A 13,079-nucleotide genomic window follows, 5' to 3' on the forward strand; every position below is an offset into this window, starting at 1 on the left:
TCACTCTCTCCTTCAGGACAGGCAGCCGAGCTCACGTCCCTCATTTTGCTCTATAAATGTGCTAATAGATGATACGTTTGCAATCAGTTTTACCCAGTGTATGTCCAATTTCTATTTTCATACCTGTTTGCCTTCGCCTTGCGCTGAGAAGCCTCCTAGGAGCAGGACCACACATTCCTTTCTTTGTCTCCAGGAGCAGGACGTGCTCTCTGCTGGCTTTTAATTCCTCTCTGGCACTAGACCAGCTGTATTTCTTCCTTTCATAAGAGCTGGTTCAGTCTTTGGCAGCACATCACAGCCGTACCGCAGGACTGCCTTCAACTCCTCACATTAATTTAATATTTCCACCGTGGTTTTCTGCAGCATTTCATTGTGTTTATCAGCTATTCAACAAGAAGAAAAAGCAAATGGAAATGCTACAATCTCCCCTTTAAATCTCCCTTTATCAAAACTCGTTATTATTATTACTTTATTTTTTTCTTGCTGTATATAAACAAGCCAGCACTAAATATTTCCATCACCGCCTTCATTTGTTAAGGGAGAAATTACAATATTATCTGCTGTGCTTTATAGTAAGACAGCCTGGGGATGCAGGAGAGGCAGAGCTCCTTAAGGGGGCAACACACTTTGTAATGAGAGATTTAAGCCATTGGTAATGGGCGGTGTAAGTAGAAAATGGTCTCTCCTACAAACACTGTAGGTGCATCGCAATTGAGCTGCGGGATTCAGAGCGTGGTAGAGAAATAAAGTAAAAGATTTTTTGCTGTTAACCCAGGAACTTCTTTGCAATTGAAATGCGGTCTGAGGTGTTGAATTAGCAAACAGTAATTCACACGGCAGCCAACAGAGGGAGCGTTTAAATCAAAGACTCACGTGCAGAGTGTTTTGCAAACAGGAGGAACGCAGCCCTATAGCAGGAGCTGTGCCAAGACCTGTGACTGCCCAGGCCCTGAGTCATGACTTTACACACGGATGAGGTGCAGAGTTCATGCTAATCTGAGCTTTGAGATTCCTTGCAAAACACAGAACCAAACCAGTGCCATTCTTCCACTGGAGTTTTGATTTGCTCTAACGAACCACTTATTATAAGTATAAACATGCATACATACACTATGTGTGATGTGTGAACAGTAACAAACCTAGAACCAATTCCTTAAGGATTATAGGCTGACTCTTGGTTTGTAGTGCTCCTTTCACTCCAATTAAGGTGAGGCTGTTGGCATGAATTTGGCCTCAGCCCACCTGTTTCAGTGACTGCCATCAGCCTGATTTTTGGGCTGGTAATTTTCTCACCTGATTGCATTTCTAAGGGAGTTTCTGAATTTGAGCAAGAACTAAAAGACATGTCACCTTGAGGCAAATGCAAGTTCATACTTACATCAGCTGCCCATCCCAGCTTTTGGAGCCACCCAAATGTACATTCTAATTGTAACTTGCTTCTTGGTGTTCCTTTGAAATACATCTTTATCCCCAGCAGAGACCACTCTGCTCTCTTCTGCCTGCCCAGAACAGTATCACCTGAGCTGTGAAGAGCAGGGAACCTGCTATTTGCACGTTAACCCACCAAAGAAAACTCAGCTGCACGCTCTTCCTCCTAACACTTCCTCAACAGGCTTGTTTACTCACTCTGTAACCAGTGAAGGGCAGCTTGGTTAACTCAGCTCCAATCTGTCACTCTACTTGCAGGTGTCCACCTCAGCCTGACCCTATGTGACTCAGTATTGCAGAGCTGGAAGCAAAACCAGCCAGCCTGTGAAGCAAGTCAGGACACAGAAATCATTAAAAGTTAATATCGGTACCAGGATTTGTAGTCAAATCTCTGTTTTCCAGCTGAAAAACAAGTTAAGGCAGAAGGTGCTTTTCCTGTTAATGCCTAACCCCTCCTGTGAGCAGCACTGCTGTGGTCGCAGGATCCAGGGGTCTGTCATTGCAGGAGAAGGTTTAAAAATCAACACGAGAAACAAGAGTGGGAGTGAGCTGTGCTGAGCTCTCCCACCAGCAGCACAGGGCCCGGTGCACAGGGAGGCTGAGGATGTTTACCACGTGTTGGAGAGGGGAATTCCACCTCCCAGTATCGCTGTTAGTTTCTCAGCAGCATTTGTATAAGTGCCAGGTCTCCATGAGCTCTGAGGGTGTTGGCTTGCTGGATCTGCAAGCTGAGGCTGGTTCAGGAGCAGTTCTTGCACTCCTCTGCATGTGCCCACCTGGGCCCAGCCCTGCACAGGGCAGCTCACCTCAGTGTCAGCAATTTGCTTGAGCAAGTTTTGAATGCATAAATGCACATTCATCAGCTGCCAGGATCCTGGTTCCTGCTGTTTTGCTCCTTGACTATCCACAACGCTGAAAGTGCTCCAAGCTTGGCAGCATTGGAAGCTCTCTGAAAGTACCCTACTCCTCACAGCAGCTGGAGAGACTACACTAATCAGTAAGGAAGAAATTAGGTGATCAAGGTATCAGCACATTGAGACCTTAGCTACAGCCTGCTGCAGCCAAGAGAAAGCCTGTTTTCTTTAGGAGCTGTGAGTCTGCAGCTGATGGGAGTCCCCACACCAAAGCAGCCAGCTGTCCCCAGCCATGGGGCATGTGGGGACCTGGGGTCTCCTCAGCTTTGTCACTGTGAGGGACCAGTAGGAAAACAAGGAACTCAGGCAGGTTCTGCCCGCACATGGATAATTACCTCATCTAATCTACGTGTGAAGGAGCCCCTGGCACCAGCACAGGGCAAGCAGTACTTGGAACAACAAAACCTAACTGGTGTTTTACCATAACCCTTCCCAACAGGCAAAATGCAGCTCAGGGCAGGTGTGTTCAAAACATTCTGACCTGGTGATTTCCCAGATACCAATAAAACAATCAGGAAAACTCAGAAGAAAACAAGGCTGTTGTGGCTTATCTGCTCAGCCCTATCCCTAGGATTGCTTCCCTGAAATGCTCATAAACAGACCAGCTGGGGTTGCTGTCCAGGCATGGGGAGCTGGCTGCAGCCCCTACATTTGCACACACCCAGCCATGTGGCCGGGTCCTCATGAAGCCGCATCCCTCCTCCAGAGTAACCCCAAAGAAACCTTGGGTAACTGTATCAGTTCAGGGAAGTTTTGTTTCCCCTGGGTGAAGAAAGTTTCATTTATGTTTTTGTTCTAATTTATCTTGAGCAATAACCATTAAGTTAAGTAAGTCCAGCAGGGCAAAGTCTCCAGGCTTATCCAGCCCTATCTACTTCCCACCAGGGCTAATAGAAGCAGGCGAAATGTTGCAATCCAACAGCACACAGTCAGGTATCACCACTCCTGGCAGTCTCTGGTTAGCCAAAAAGTTGCCTTTTTTTCCCCAATTCCATCTGTTTTACTGCTGCAGAGATGACAGCCTTCCTGTTTGTCAGCACACAAGGCATTGTATGTCACCACTGAGCTGGGCCTGACTAGATTCCTCTCGATTCTCTCTTCCACATGTACCTCTTCAAGCCTTAGATATCTGTTTTCTGTGGAACTCCTTGCACAGCTAGAGAGAAGGTTTAGACTTAAGGTGAGCAGGACTTCTGTCAGGTCTTTGCAACAAGGAAGCAGCAACTCTCTCTGCAATAGTGTTTCTATCAGAGATCAAGAGATGCCTTTTAAAGATGTTTTGCATGCAACTTGCATGACTCACGTATATTCTTACCACAAGGAAGGCCATGCACCTTAGTGGTATGAGAGATAAGTGTTCTTGGATCTTCACTGGCAAAGCCGGTAACCTGACCTTGCAGTCTTTGCAGGGTTAGTATCATCTCAGCCTATTTTATCTTTATTGTTTTTCTCCTCAGACTGTGTTACAGGGAAATAACCGCAGGAATTTGGCAGCTGTGCTCAATGTTGGTGTATTCCTGGCTTTTCAACTTACTGTAACTGTGCGCTGAGTCAGAATGTTGGTATGTTTTGATGGTCTGTTTTATCCTGGGAAAGAAGAGCAAGGGAAGTTTGTCTTTCATCTAAGTTTGCTCCTTGAAGGATGACAGCAGTGCATCTCACAAACACATGCTCCCATACAGGTAACTTGGTGCGTGGTAGGATGGATCCACTCAGATCTGATGAACTTCAGCTGGGAGGATGTGGAGAAGGGAGCAGATGGGGCCCAGCATTCAGCCCTGGCAGACACTGCCAGCCGCATTCATTACCTCACCCCGTGCACTTCTCGTCTCACCCAAAGACTTCATTCATACACATTAACTTCCAAGCTGTACCAAGCCAAGCAGAACACTGTCAAGGTACCCACAAACATCTGAAGCTTGAATAATGTTTGCTCTCCAGCTCCAGCTCAGTCTATGTTTACCAAAAGGTTTTGCAGTACGGTGACATCTTCCTTTTCTCTCTTTATACAATTAGGTGCACAACTTGCTCATCCCAATTAATTTAGTCTATTGAGAAAAATAAAATCCATATATGAAATCTAATAGCACAGGTAGATCTGGGGGGATTAACAATATGAAGGAGAACATTGTCAAGCATATAATGATATTTCGTGGTATGTTTGCTACAGCTAATGCTTTTAATTGCATTTTCCAGTTTAATTCTAGTAGCCAAAGGCTCAATGCACAAGGCAAATAAAAGACAGGATAATTGGCATGCCCAAGTGCCTCTTTTCAACATAAATCAGGCAGGCAGCAAATATGAATTGAGCATGGAGGTCGCTCTGTTGCAGTTTAATTCTCTCAAGATTTTTGCCAAAATTAATTTCACACAGCAGGATGGAAAAACAGGCTGGGGAAGTGCATCCCGAATGTCAAGAGGGGCTGAAGCCACACTATCCCCTTCCACATCAGCAACTCACACCAGTGTGAGAAAGCTCGTAGCAGGTAGATCGAGGAGGAACAGGAATTGGGCAGAGCCATCTTGCTTTGAAACTGCTAACGTTCATGGAGACAGAGCAATTTGCTCATCTGCCTGAGTCCTGTATAAGTAGACAAAGTAACCAGGTATTTATCAACACTGCCAAGCTCCCAGGGCTTCTTTGGGAAAGCCTGATTCCCCGGGGCTCTATGCAGCAGCTGCAGCACAGCCGGTCACCTTCTCTGCTGGCATTATCACAAATATTTCTGTTAATTCTGAGAGAGCTTCACCTTTAATGGTGGTAGACAGTTGACCCCATTGTGTGTGTATTGCATTCAGAGTTCCCAAAGCCTGGCAGCTGTTCAGCAGGTTTTGAAGCATTTTTTTGCTGACTATAAAGAAAACGTGTCTGTATTTGGCTTCTCCACAGACTATTTGGCCTTCCAGCCTAAAAAAACACTACGGCAGTGCTGTCAATCACATCCAGTTTTGGAAAGCCACACTGTTTAGTACAGTGTCTCCAGGCTGTCCGCCATAAAACAAGCTCGTTCCTGCTGCACTTCATGTGAATTTGGGTATTAACTGGAATAAGGGTAGGATCGAATCCAACGCGCCATCCCAAAGATACCTGCACACATTTCAAAGCCCAGACTCATCAGCTCTAACAACAAAACACTTGTGGAAATTCCAGGCAGGAAGAAAAACCCCATATGGAATATTTGTTGTGTGTGCGCACAATGCTGGCACAGGACAAGGAAAGGTCCTTCAAGGGAAACAGTGGGAGTGAGCAGCTGGGAGTCACACAGCAGCCTGCTGTTGGCATCAACAGGTCATTCATTCTATTCTGTGTCAGCATCCAGATGTGCTCAGCAGTGATGGTGCTCCTCCAACAACTCTTCCTCTCCACCAGCTCCCAAAGGGCCGCGATGTTTCTCAGCAGCCTGAAGGTAATCCATTTAGCTGGGTGTCTCTGTGCACAAAGCATGTCTCTGCATCGCTCCTGTGGCTCTGCAGGGGTTGTCTGTGAAGCAGGGTCTTTGTGCACGTGCCTGTTGATGCCTCCCAGTGCACAGACATACTTGGCTTCCCTGTATGTTTAGCTAACAATCTTCAATTCACATTAGCGTTACCATGAGCACTGCTTTACAGTCAAAATGGGGTGTTTTAAGGGATGGAATCCAGCTGTTCCTTGTTCATCCAGTGCCAGTGATTTCACAACACTTGGTGTGCAAGTTATGACTCGGTTTTTACAGCTGCCAGGAGCGCAGCCCAAGCACCAAGCTGCGTCCCCTGCGCTCAGAGCACTCACAACACGGAGCAGAGTTGCAGGGAAGTGAATTGCCATGACTGGGAATTAAAGCTTCAGACATAAATATTTTGCTTTTGGAAAAGTGGATTTCACAAACAGATAACGCATACCTTCAAAATGCTCCTTGGGGCGTATAAATGTTCATCTCCTGGAAACATTCAGATGTGCTGCTGACCCAGTGAAGCACGATGCTGACCACCAGCTGACCTTTCTCTGATGCTGTTTGAGTCAGGATAAAGCACAGATACTTCTGCAGCTACACAAAACTGGTGACACTGTTATAGACCTGGAACTTAAACCCTGTTTGTTCTCTCTTACCTCTCTCTTACCTTCACAGGACTCGTGCTCTGCAGTAACTGCTGAGACCCCACCAAAGAGCAGAACTTAGGGAGAAATTTTGGAAGCCAGCTTGGACAAGATGTTTTCTATCTGCGTGAATGTGAGAAAAAGATAAAGGTGAGTGCAATGGATGTTGCAAAGGGTGCACTCTGGAGTGCTGGGTTGTCCCAGGGTGCACACCTCCATCAGCTGGACACAGTTTGGTGTCTAAAGGAACAACAGCAAGATCAAGCATCCATTAGAATGATTTCTTCTCCTTCCATGCATTCCATCATGAGTGGTGACAGGAGCTGTAGGGCTTGGGAACGTCAACCTACAGGACATCTCACACCTGGGCTGTCCCTAAGGAGGGAAGGGACAGGCCCAGCAACACATACACTTCAGAGGAGGTAGAGCACTGCTAATCTACATCAGGACTTACATCAGGGCTCCTATCTACCTTGTTCCTGCTCTGTAAAGAGCCTGGATTCCACGGCAGGCAAAGAGACACTCATTTGGTGGAGTGCAAGGGGTTCTTCTTTGAGCCCCACCAGATGGAAACCCATTGAGCACAGGAGCTGCACTGGGAGTTGGCACACTTCTTTCTAAACATCCACAGTGCCAAATTTCCAGGAAGAAAGCCATCAGCATCACCATGAAAAGGGATTTTTTGAACAATGCGCTCTCATCTGCTTTTTTCTCTTAGCAAAACTCTCATTTGCCAGTTTATATCTTCCATAATTTCCCTTCCGTTTCAGTGCATGTTTATTTGTTGAATGCTTTGCAGAAAACTTCGAAGGACTGCATTGTCTTGCTAATTGATTATAAGCATGTTATCTGCAATCTGCTGTCCCTGCCCAGCTATTGTGCTCCCTTGGGAATAAAACACACATTATTTATTTGGAATAAGTGCATGCTATGCTTATAACAAGATAAGCGTACATTCAACCCCTACAATTCTGTAATTCAAGCTAGAAATATAAGTACTTGAGCAATATATGCATGCATATACTCAAGGCATATATTCAGGATCCATCTGATTTACCAAACCTGTATATACCTCCATTCTGAGGACCATGTGTGCAAATCCCAAATGATCTGACTTCTGCTGAAGGTGGATATGGTGTAAATCTGAGGTTTCTGCAGGCTTGGCAGGCTGCTGAGGGATGCTCTGCACGTTATCACAGCCTCAGATGACCCTGGAGAAAATGTCTGAGTGAGCAAAGAGGAAACAACTGGAGAAAAACAGGCAACGTGTGGAGTATTTATAAAACACTTCTAACTTCTCACAAGATATCCAGAGAGTAGATGAGGAAATTGCTGCTTGAAAGTAGGTTCTGTAGGCAGGCTGCAATAAGGGGTGCTCAAAATGCACATCCATTACTTCTGGGTGGTTTATCAGTTTTGACTGATTCAAAATTAAAGCGAGAACCCCCATTCCTTGTCAGCAGTGGTAACAGTGTCTTAAAAAGACAAAGAGAAGAAAAGGAAATACAGTTGTGTGCAAATCTGCAGAGCACACCAGGGGTCTCTGCTCCCAGCAAGGGTCCTGGGCATGATCTCTCCTCTTGGGCAATCACAATGGAAAAACCCTGATAACCCTCATATCTAGATCTGTAAGAGCTTTTGTCCTCTGCTATCCTGTAATTTAAATAACACATGTAGAGCCATTAGCTGCAAGCAGAAGCAGCTGGCAAACATATTGTGCTATGCAGTTGTCTTGCTGTTCAAATTAACATAATTACACACCCAGTTCTCCTGTTTCAGTTGTAATAGTGAAAACAGTGAACTTGCCGATAACAGTGAGAACAAGGGCTCTGATTCCTAGTTTAGGAGCTAAGCTCTTGTGTCAAAAGAGGAATTCAAAATTCGCAGGCTGCTCTTAGTATTCACACTGCAGCCACCAGTGCACTTACCCAGCTCCACCTTCCACCTTTCTCTTCAATATGTGTTATGGGGAAGATGGGGCTGTATTTCACTAAATAAGGCAAATGTCCTTCATACATCTGGGCAATGGCATGGAGTAACATCAGTGCGGTTTCAATATGGCTCAAAAAGTGTTGGTTGTTAAACTGTGGTGGAAGGGAGCACGTGAATGACCCCAGCCCTTCTTTCATGAAAGGGGAGCTCAGGCCGCAGCTTTGGATGAAGGCTCTTTGTGCAGCCCTGTACCACTTTGCCCCTTAAATACATCACATAAACTTGTGCCACCACATCATAAACCAGCCATGAGAACTGAAGAAGACAGCAGAGACCTTCCCAAAGGGCACCACTGCACTGTCCCAGTGCCAGTCTGGAAGTGGCTGCTGGAACAAAGCATGGGTGTAACCAAGTTTTACTTAGCACTTCCTTTGCCAAGAAGCACTGCTGGATATGAAACTACTACCAACAAAGAACACAAAAGCAAAACTGAAATTAAAAAATCCCCATGAAATGTTCTCGTAAATAGTAGCTATTTCTCATTAATCGCCTTTGCCTTCCAAAATTAATTTCATGATGGATAATAATCAGGTAGATCTTCCCCCCAATCTGTTTGAGCAGCATGAAAGCAAAGGTTCCCCTCCTCACCTTGAGCTCTTCCCTGAGCCAGTGTTTTCTTGCACTGGAGTGTTTTCCTCATTTAATCTAAGATCCATGATCAATTGTAGGAGATGGTGTTTAGAAAAGGTCATATATAAGTCATCACAAGATCACATCCATGCATAGAAAAACTGTTTGAGGTATCTCTTCCCATGTTTTGCTGCACTGTGCAGCTTGTCATGCCCTCAGCTGTGTCCAACCAATCTGGTGTACCTGCTACGAAACAGCTTCCAGAAAACAGAGTCAGTACAAACCTTTTTATAAGTGATTTTTGACCTTCTTTTGTGATCTACCTTTGCATTGTGGCCCCAGTTGTCCTGGTCAGCTCCAGTACAGAGTGGGAGTGGATGGCCAGGAACTGCCACTGCCCCAGCTCCAAAGGAACCATGGTAAAAGAAGCAACTCCAAGGGGGTTACAAGGAGGAGCTTACAAGGCTTGCCTGGCTCCTATGCTGATGTGGGGGCAGTGGGGATTTTCAAGACCTCCCTACTCTACCTGCTGCAGGACCCTTGCACACACCCTATCCATTACCTCCTGCAGCCTCTCCCTCCCATTAAACAATCCGGTCATCCTACCCAGTTCAGAAATCCTGCCCATGCTGATTTCCAGTTAAAGGAAGACCCAACAACTCTACACAAACACATCCACTTGGAAACACAGTCTGAAATGATGTGGATCCCTAAACACTGTGCATTCAGATCTGAAAAGAAATGCGAGTTTTCAATGGGACTCAAAGCACCTTTGTGAAGGCTCTTACTAACTGTTGCCATTTTATGTTTTGTTTTGAAATGCACTTTATTTGCATTACCTGAATAAACCTTCTGTTAATAAGTTACCTGGCAGCTCTGAGTGACCAGAATAGTAGTTAATCTGCTGATAAGGTTGATATTCAGACAAATAAGAGAAGCGACTGAACAAAGTCGAATACAAGTTGGGAATGTTTTACTTGCTGAGAGAAGTCTCTGTGGTTTGCTTATGTGTTAACTCACATCTCAACTAATGAGAAAAAACAAGTATTGCGAGTTATTCAGAATGAAGGGGCTGCATACAGCAAATACACAGCTCTGAAACTGGCTGTTAAAAATATTTTGTTCTCTACCTTAGGAATTTAGGAATTAGCTGTTTATTATCGGGAATCTTTCTGAACATCCTTCCCAAGTAAATAAGGAAATCCTTCTTCTAAGAGACTAAAGAAGTGTTTGTTAAACCTTTTGTTCCCAGACACTCCAGTTCTCCTCTCACACACTGCTGTCAGCTTGAGTTCAACTTGAAAAAACCAAGCCCGGCAAAGCAAAAACCTGAGCTCTAAGAGTAAATACACTGCAGCTCAGTGAAGTAGGCAGCAGTTTGCTTTGAGTTAAATATTGCTATAGTTCTATTTTTCAGTTAAATATTACACAACTTTGGAGTAGGAATGGTGAAAATAAAGGCATGTTGACCCGGGAGACAGCTCCCCTTTCAGCGCTCTTTCCTGCCCTGTTTTCTGTGTTTCAGTGCTGTTCAAGCCCAGAAACTCACCTTGCACCTGGCCAAACTTGCCACCTCTAAGTGCTGGAGCAGCACTGGTCCCTTCAGTGCAGCAGTCAGGCCACAGAGCAGCACTGATCCTTGGTTTGCTGGTAGCTAAGGAGAGATTCTGCTCCTCACTGCATAAAGACTCATTTTTCAGGCCTGAAATGAAAATGCACTTGCTACTCAGCATCACTGAAAACACAAACTGAAGATCCACATAAGCAAAAGAAGTATTCCTGCACTTCCTGCATGACATTTATGCAACACCTTCTATAATATTAGTGTGTGTGCAATTTTCTCACTACTGCGATGTCACTGGCATGTTACCTGCATTCCAGTGTCTCCCTTTGGGTTTACTACAACTGAGTGATAGCAACATGCACCAGTAATTCAGCTTCCCCTCCCAGTCTGCACCATCCTGCACTTCACTACAGCTTTCCCTATCACTGATCTCAGAAGGCTTTTTCTAAAGCTCTGGGTGGTATTGTCCAGTGCAGGCCAACCTGAGCTCTCACAGCCCCTTGAATTCATACCCGGTAACCTGGAAAGATCTGCATCTGAGATGCTGCAGATACCAACGCACTGAAGGACTCCAAAGACTATTTCCTGAGGGAGAATCGCTATACCTCACTCCCACAGGTCCTCCGCATCCCAGAGCTAAAGAGTTGGAACATCCATGGCCAGATTTCCTTCTTGTTTTTGCTTTTCTTATATGAACTATGCAGCTTGAAAGACTGAGCAGATAAAACGTTCTAGCTACTGCCATGAAGTCTCTCAATAGATGTAAAAGAAGTGGCACAAGAACATTTGTATCTCAGTGAGTATCTGTATCAGAATACACAGCATTCAGCAACTGACTGGTGTCCACAAGCAGCCACCAGGCAACCCAACAACTCCACAGCACTGAAATGGCCATTTCCTCATAGCAAAAACAAACCGAATTTAATGGCATACCCACAGCAGTCAGTACCACCATAGATGACAGATCTTCCTACACATGCACAGGTGTTGGCAGTGCAAGACACAGACACAGCTACTCCAGCACTCATTAGCCTGCCCACAAGATGGTCCTGGCAGGAAACTAGGTGGGCGAAGCTAGACAGACATATGACTTCTGCTTCACCATGAAGAAGCCTCTGAAAAAGACTTATATTTGCACAGAGATCTAGCATCCTAAAGAGAAATGTTTGCCTTTTGTTTTCAAGGGAGGTTAAGGGCACTCATCTGCATTGAATATAATCAAATGTCATGCTTCAAGGCTTTACCTGATTGCTCAGTAGGACAATGTTATGTGCAAAGGACAGTTCTTCCCCTATCTGAAACACAGCAGCTCAGTGCATTATGGCTTTCCTCCCAGCTACCTCCAGAGCTGCAATGAACCTGCTTCAGTGCTATCACTTTGTTCGTGTGATGCAGAGACAGGATTACCCATGGCTGCAGACATGTCTTTTGCCAGATCCTCGGCAGCAATGAATGCTTGGCAGCAACCACAGGAGCCAGGATGTGATCTGTCCCACACGTGCAACGTTAACTCTGTGCTGCCCAGCATGGACTGTGCCTTTTGTGCCTTTTGATACCTGTGGGCAGAGAAACCACTGTTGAGAACTGCTGCTTATCCAAAAGTTACCTCTGCTTTATCTGCCTTGGAAAATGAGCACAGGCCTGCAGTGCTGGGGCTCATGGGATGATAGCACTGATAACAACAAGCATCTGCATCAGTTGGGGAAGTACGGAAATAAATACACACTAACCTCCATCCTGCTGTGGAAACATCACTGCCAGGAGGAACAGTTCCCAAGTATCGTGGCTCAAGGGCCAGGTGCTTCCCTGCCAGACCAATAACACGGATCCTGAGTCTGCTGCACAGATTAATGCTTATCCCTAGTTAAAGGCTTCCCTGGGCAAGCTTTAATAGGATAGAAGAGCCAGGAAGGATCAGTGGGTTTGCTAGCAAGCTGCTTCCATCCAGTGCTATGCATGGAACACAACTTTCTTCTGGTTAAAAAGGTGCTTCTTTCCAACTGGTGTCACAGCTGTGAGGTTTTGCTGCTGTAGAATTTCACCAAAACAGAGATTTTATACTCTCAGAATCTTTGAAATAAAGTATTTTCAGCATGAGTTTACATCTATTAAAGACAAAACTTGAGTGCAGAAAAGCAAGAACTGGAAATAGCAAACAGGTTCACTACAAGAAAGACACTGGAGTCTGAAGTGCGTCCAGAGGGCAATGGGGCCGCAGGGGTCTGCACACAGATCCTATGGGGAGCAGCTGAGGGAATGGGGTGGTTCAATCTGGAGCAGAGTAGGCTCAGGGCAGACCTTATGGTTCTGTGCAGCTCCCTGAGAGCAGGCTGTGCTGAGGTGGGGGTCGGCCTCTGCTCCCAGGTAACAGCGATAGGATGAGAGCTGATGGCCTCGAGCTGTGCCAGGGAAGGTTCAGGTTAGATATTAGGAAGCACTTCCAATACAGTGGCACAGCTGCCCACGGGGTGGTGGAGTCACCGCTCCTGGAGAAGTTCAGAGCCGTGGGGATGTGGAACTGAGGGATGTGGGCACG

The 13,079-nt window shown here is 45.7% G+C and overlaps 1 protein-coding gene across 1 annotated transcript in view; it reads right to left on the bottom strand.

Moving 5' to 3' along the window:
* Window positions 1-13,079, bottom strand: part of LOC107318309 (uncharacterized) — a 34,836-nt gene that overhangs the window by 18,161 nt on the left and 3,596 nt on the right. Inside the window, exons 3-8 of the mRNA XM_085513674.1 lie at window positions 12,274-12,349; window positions 11,951-12,099; window positions 10,529-10,681; window positions 7,480-7,628; window positions 1,627-6,540; window positions 124-383 (exon numbers count right to left, since the gene is read on the bottom strand). Coding sequence (XP_085369800.1) covers window positions 6,496-6,540; window positions 7,480-7,628; window positions 10,529-10,681; window positions 11,951-12,071 — 468 coding nt within the window. The 5' untranslated portion in view covers window positions 12,072-12,099; window positions 12,274-12,349 and the 3' untranslated portion in view covers window positions 124-383; window positions 1,627-6,495. The remainder of the gene's footprint in view (window positions 1-123; window positions 384-1,626; window positions 6,541-7,479; window positions 7,629-10,528; window positions 10,682-11,950; window positions 12,100-12,273; window positions 12,350-13,079) is intronic.

The sequence above is a fragment of the Coturnix japonica genome, chromosome 12 (assembly GCF_054131305.1).
Source record: "Coturnix japonica strain WE chromosome 12, WE-NBRP24, whole genome shotgun sequence".
NCBI lineage: Eukaryota > Metazoa > Chordata > Aves > Galliformes > Phasianidae > Coturnix > Coturnix japonica.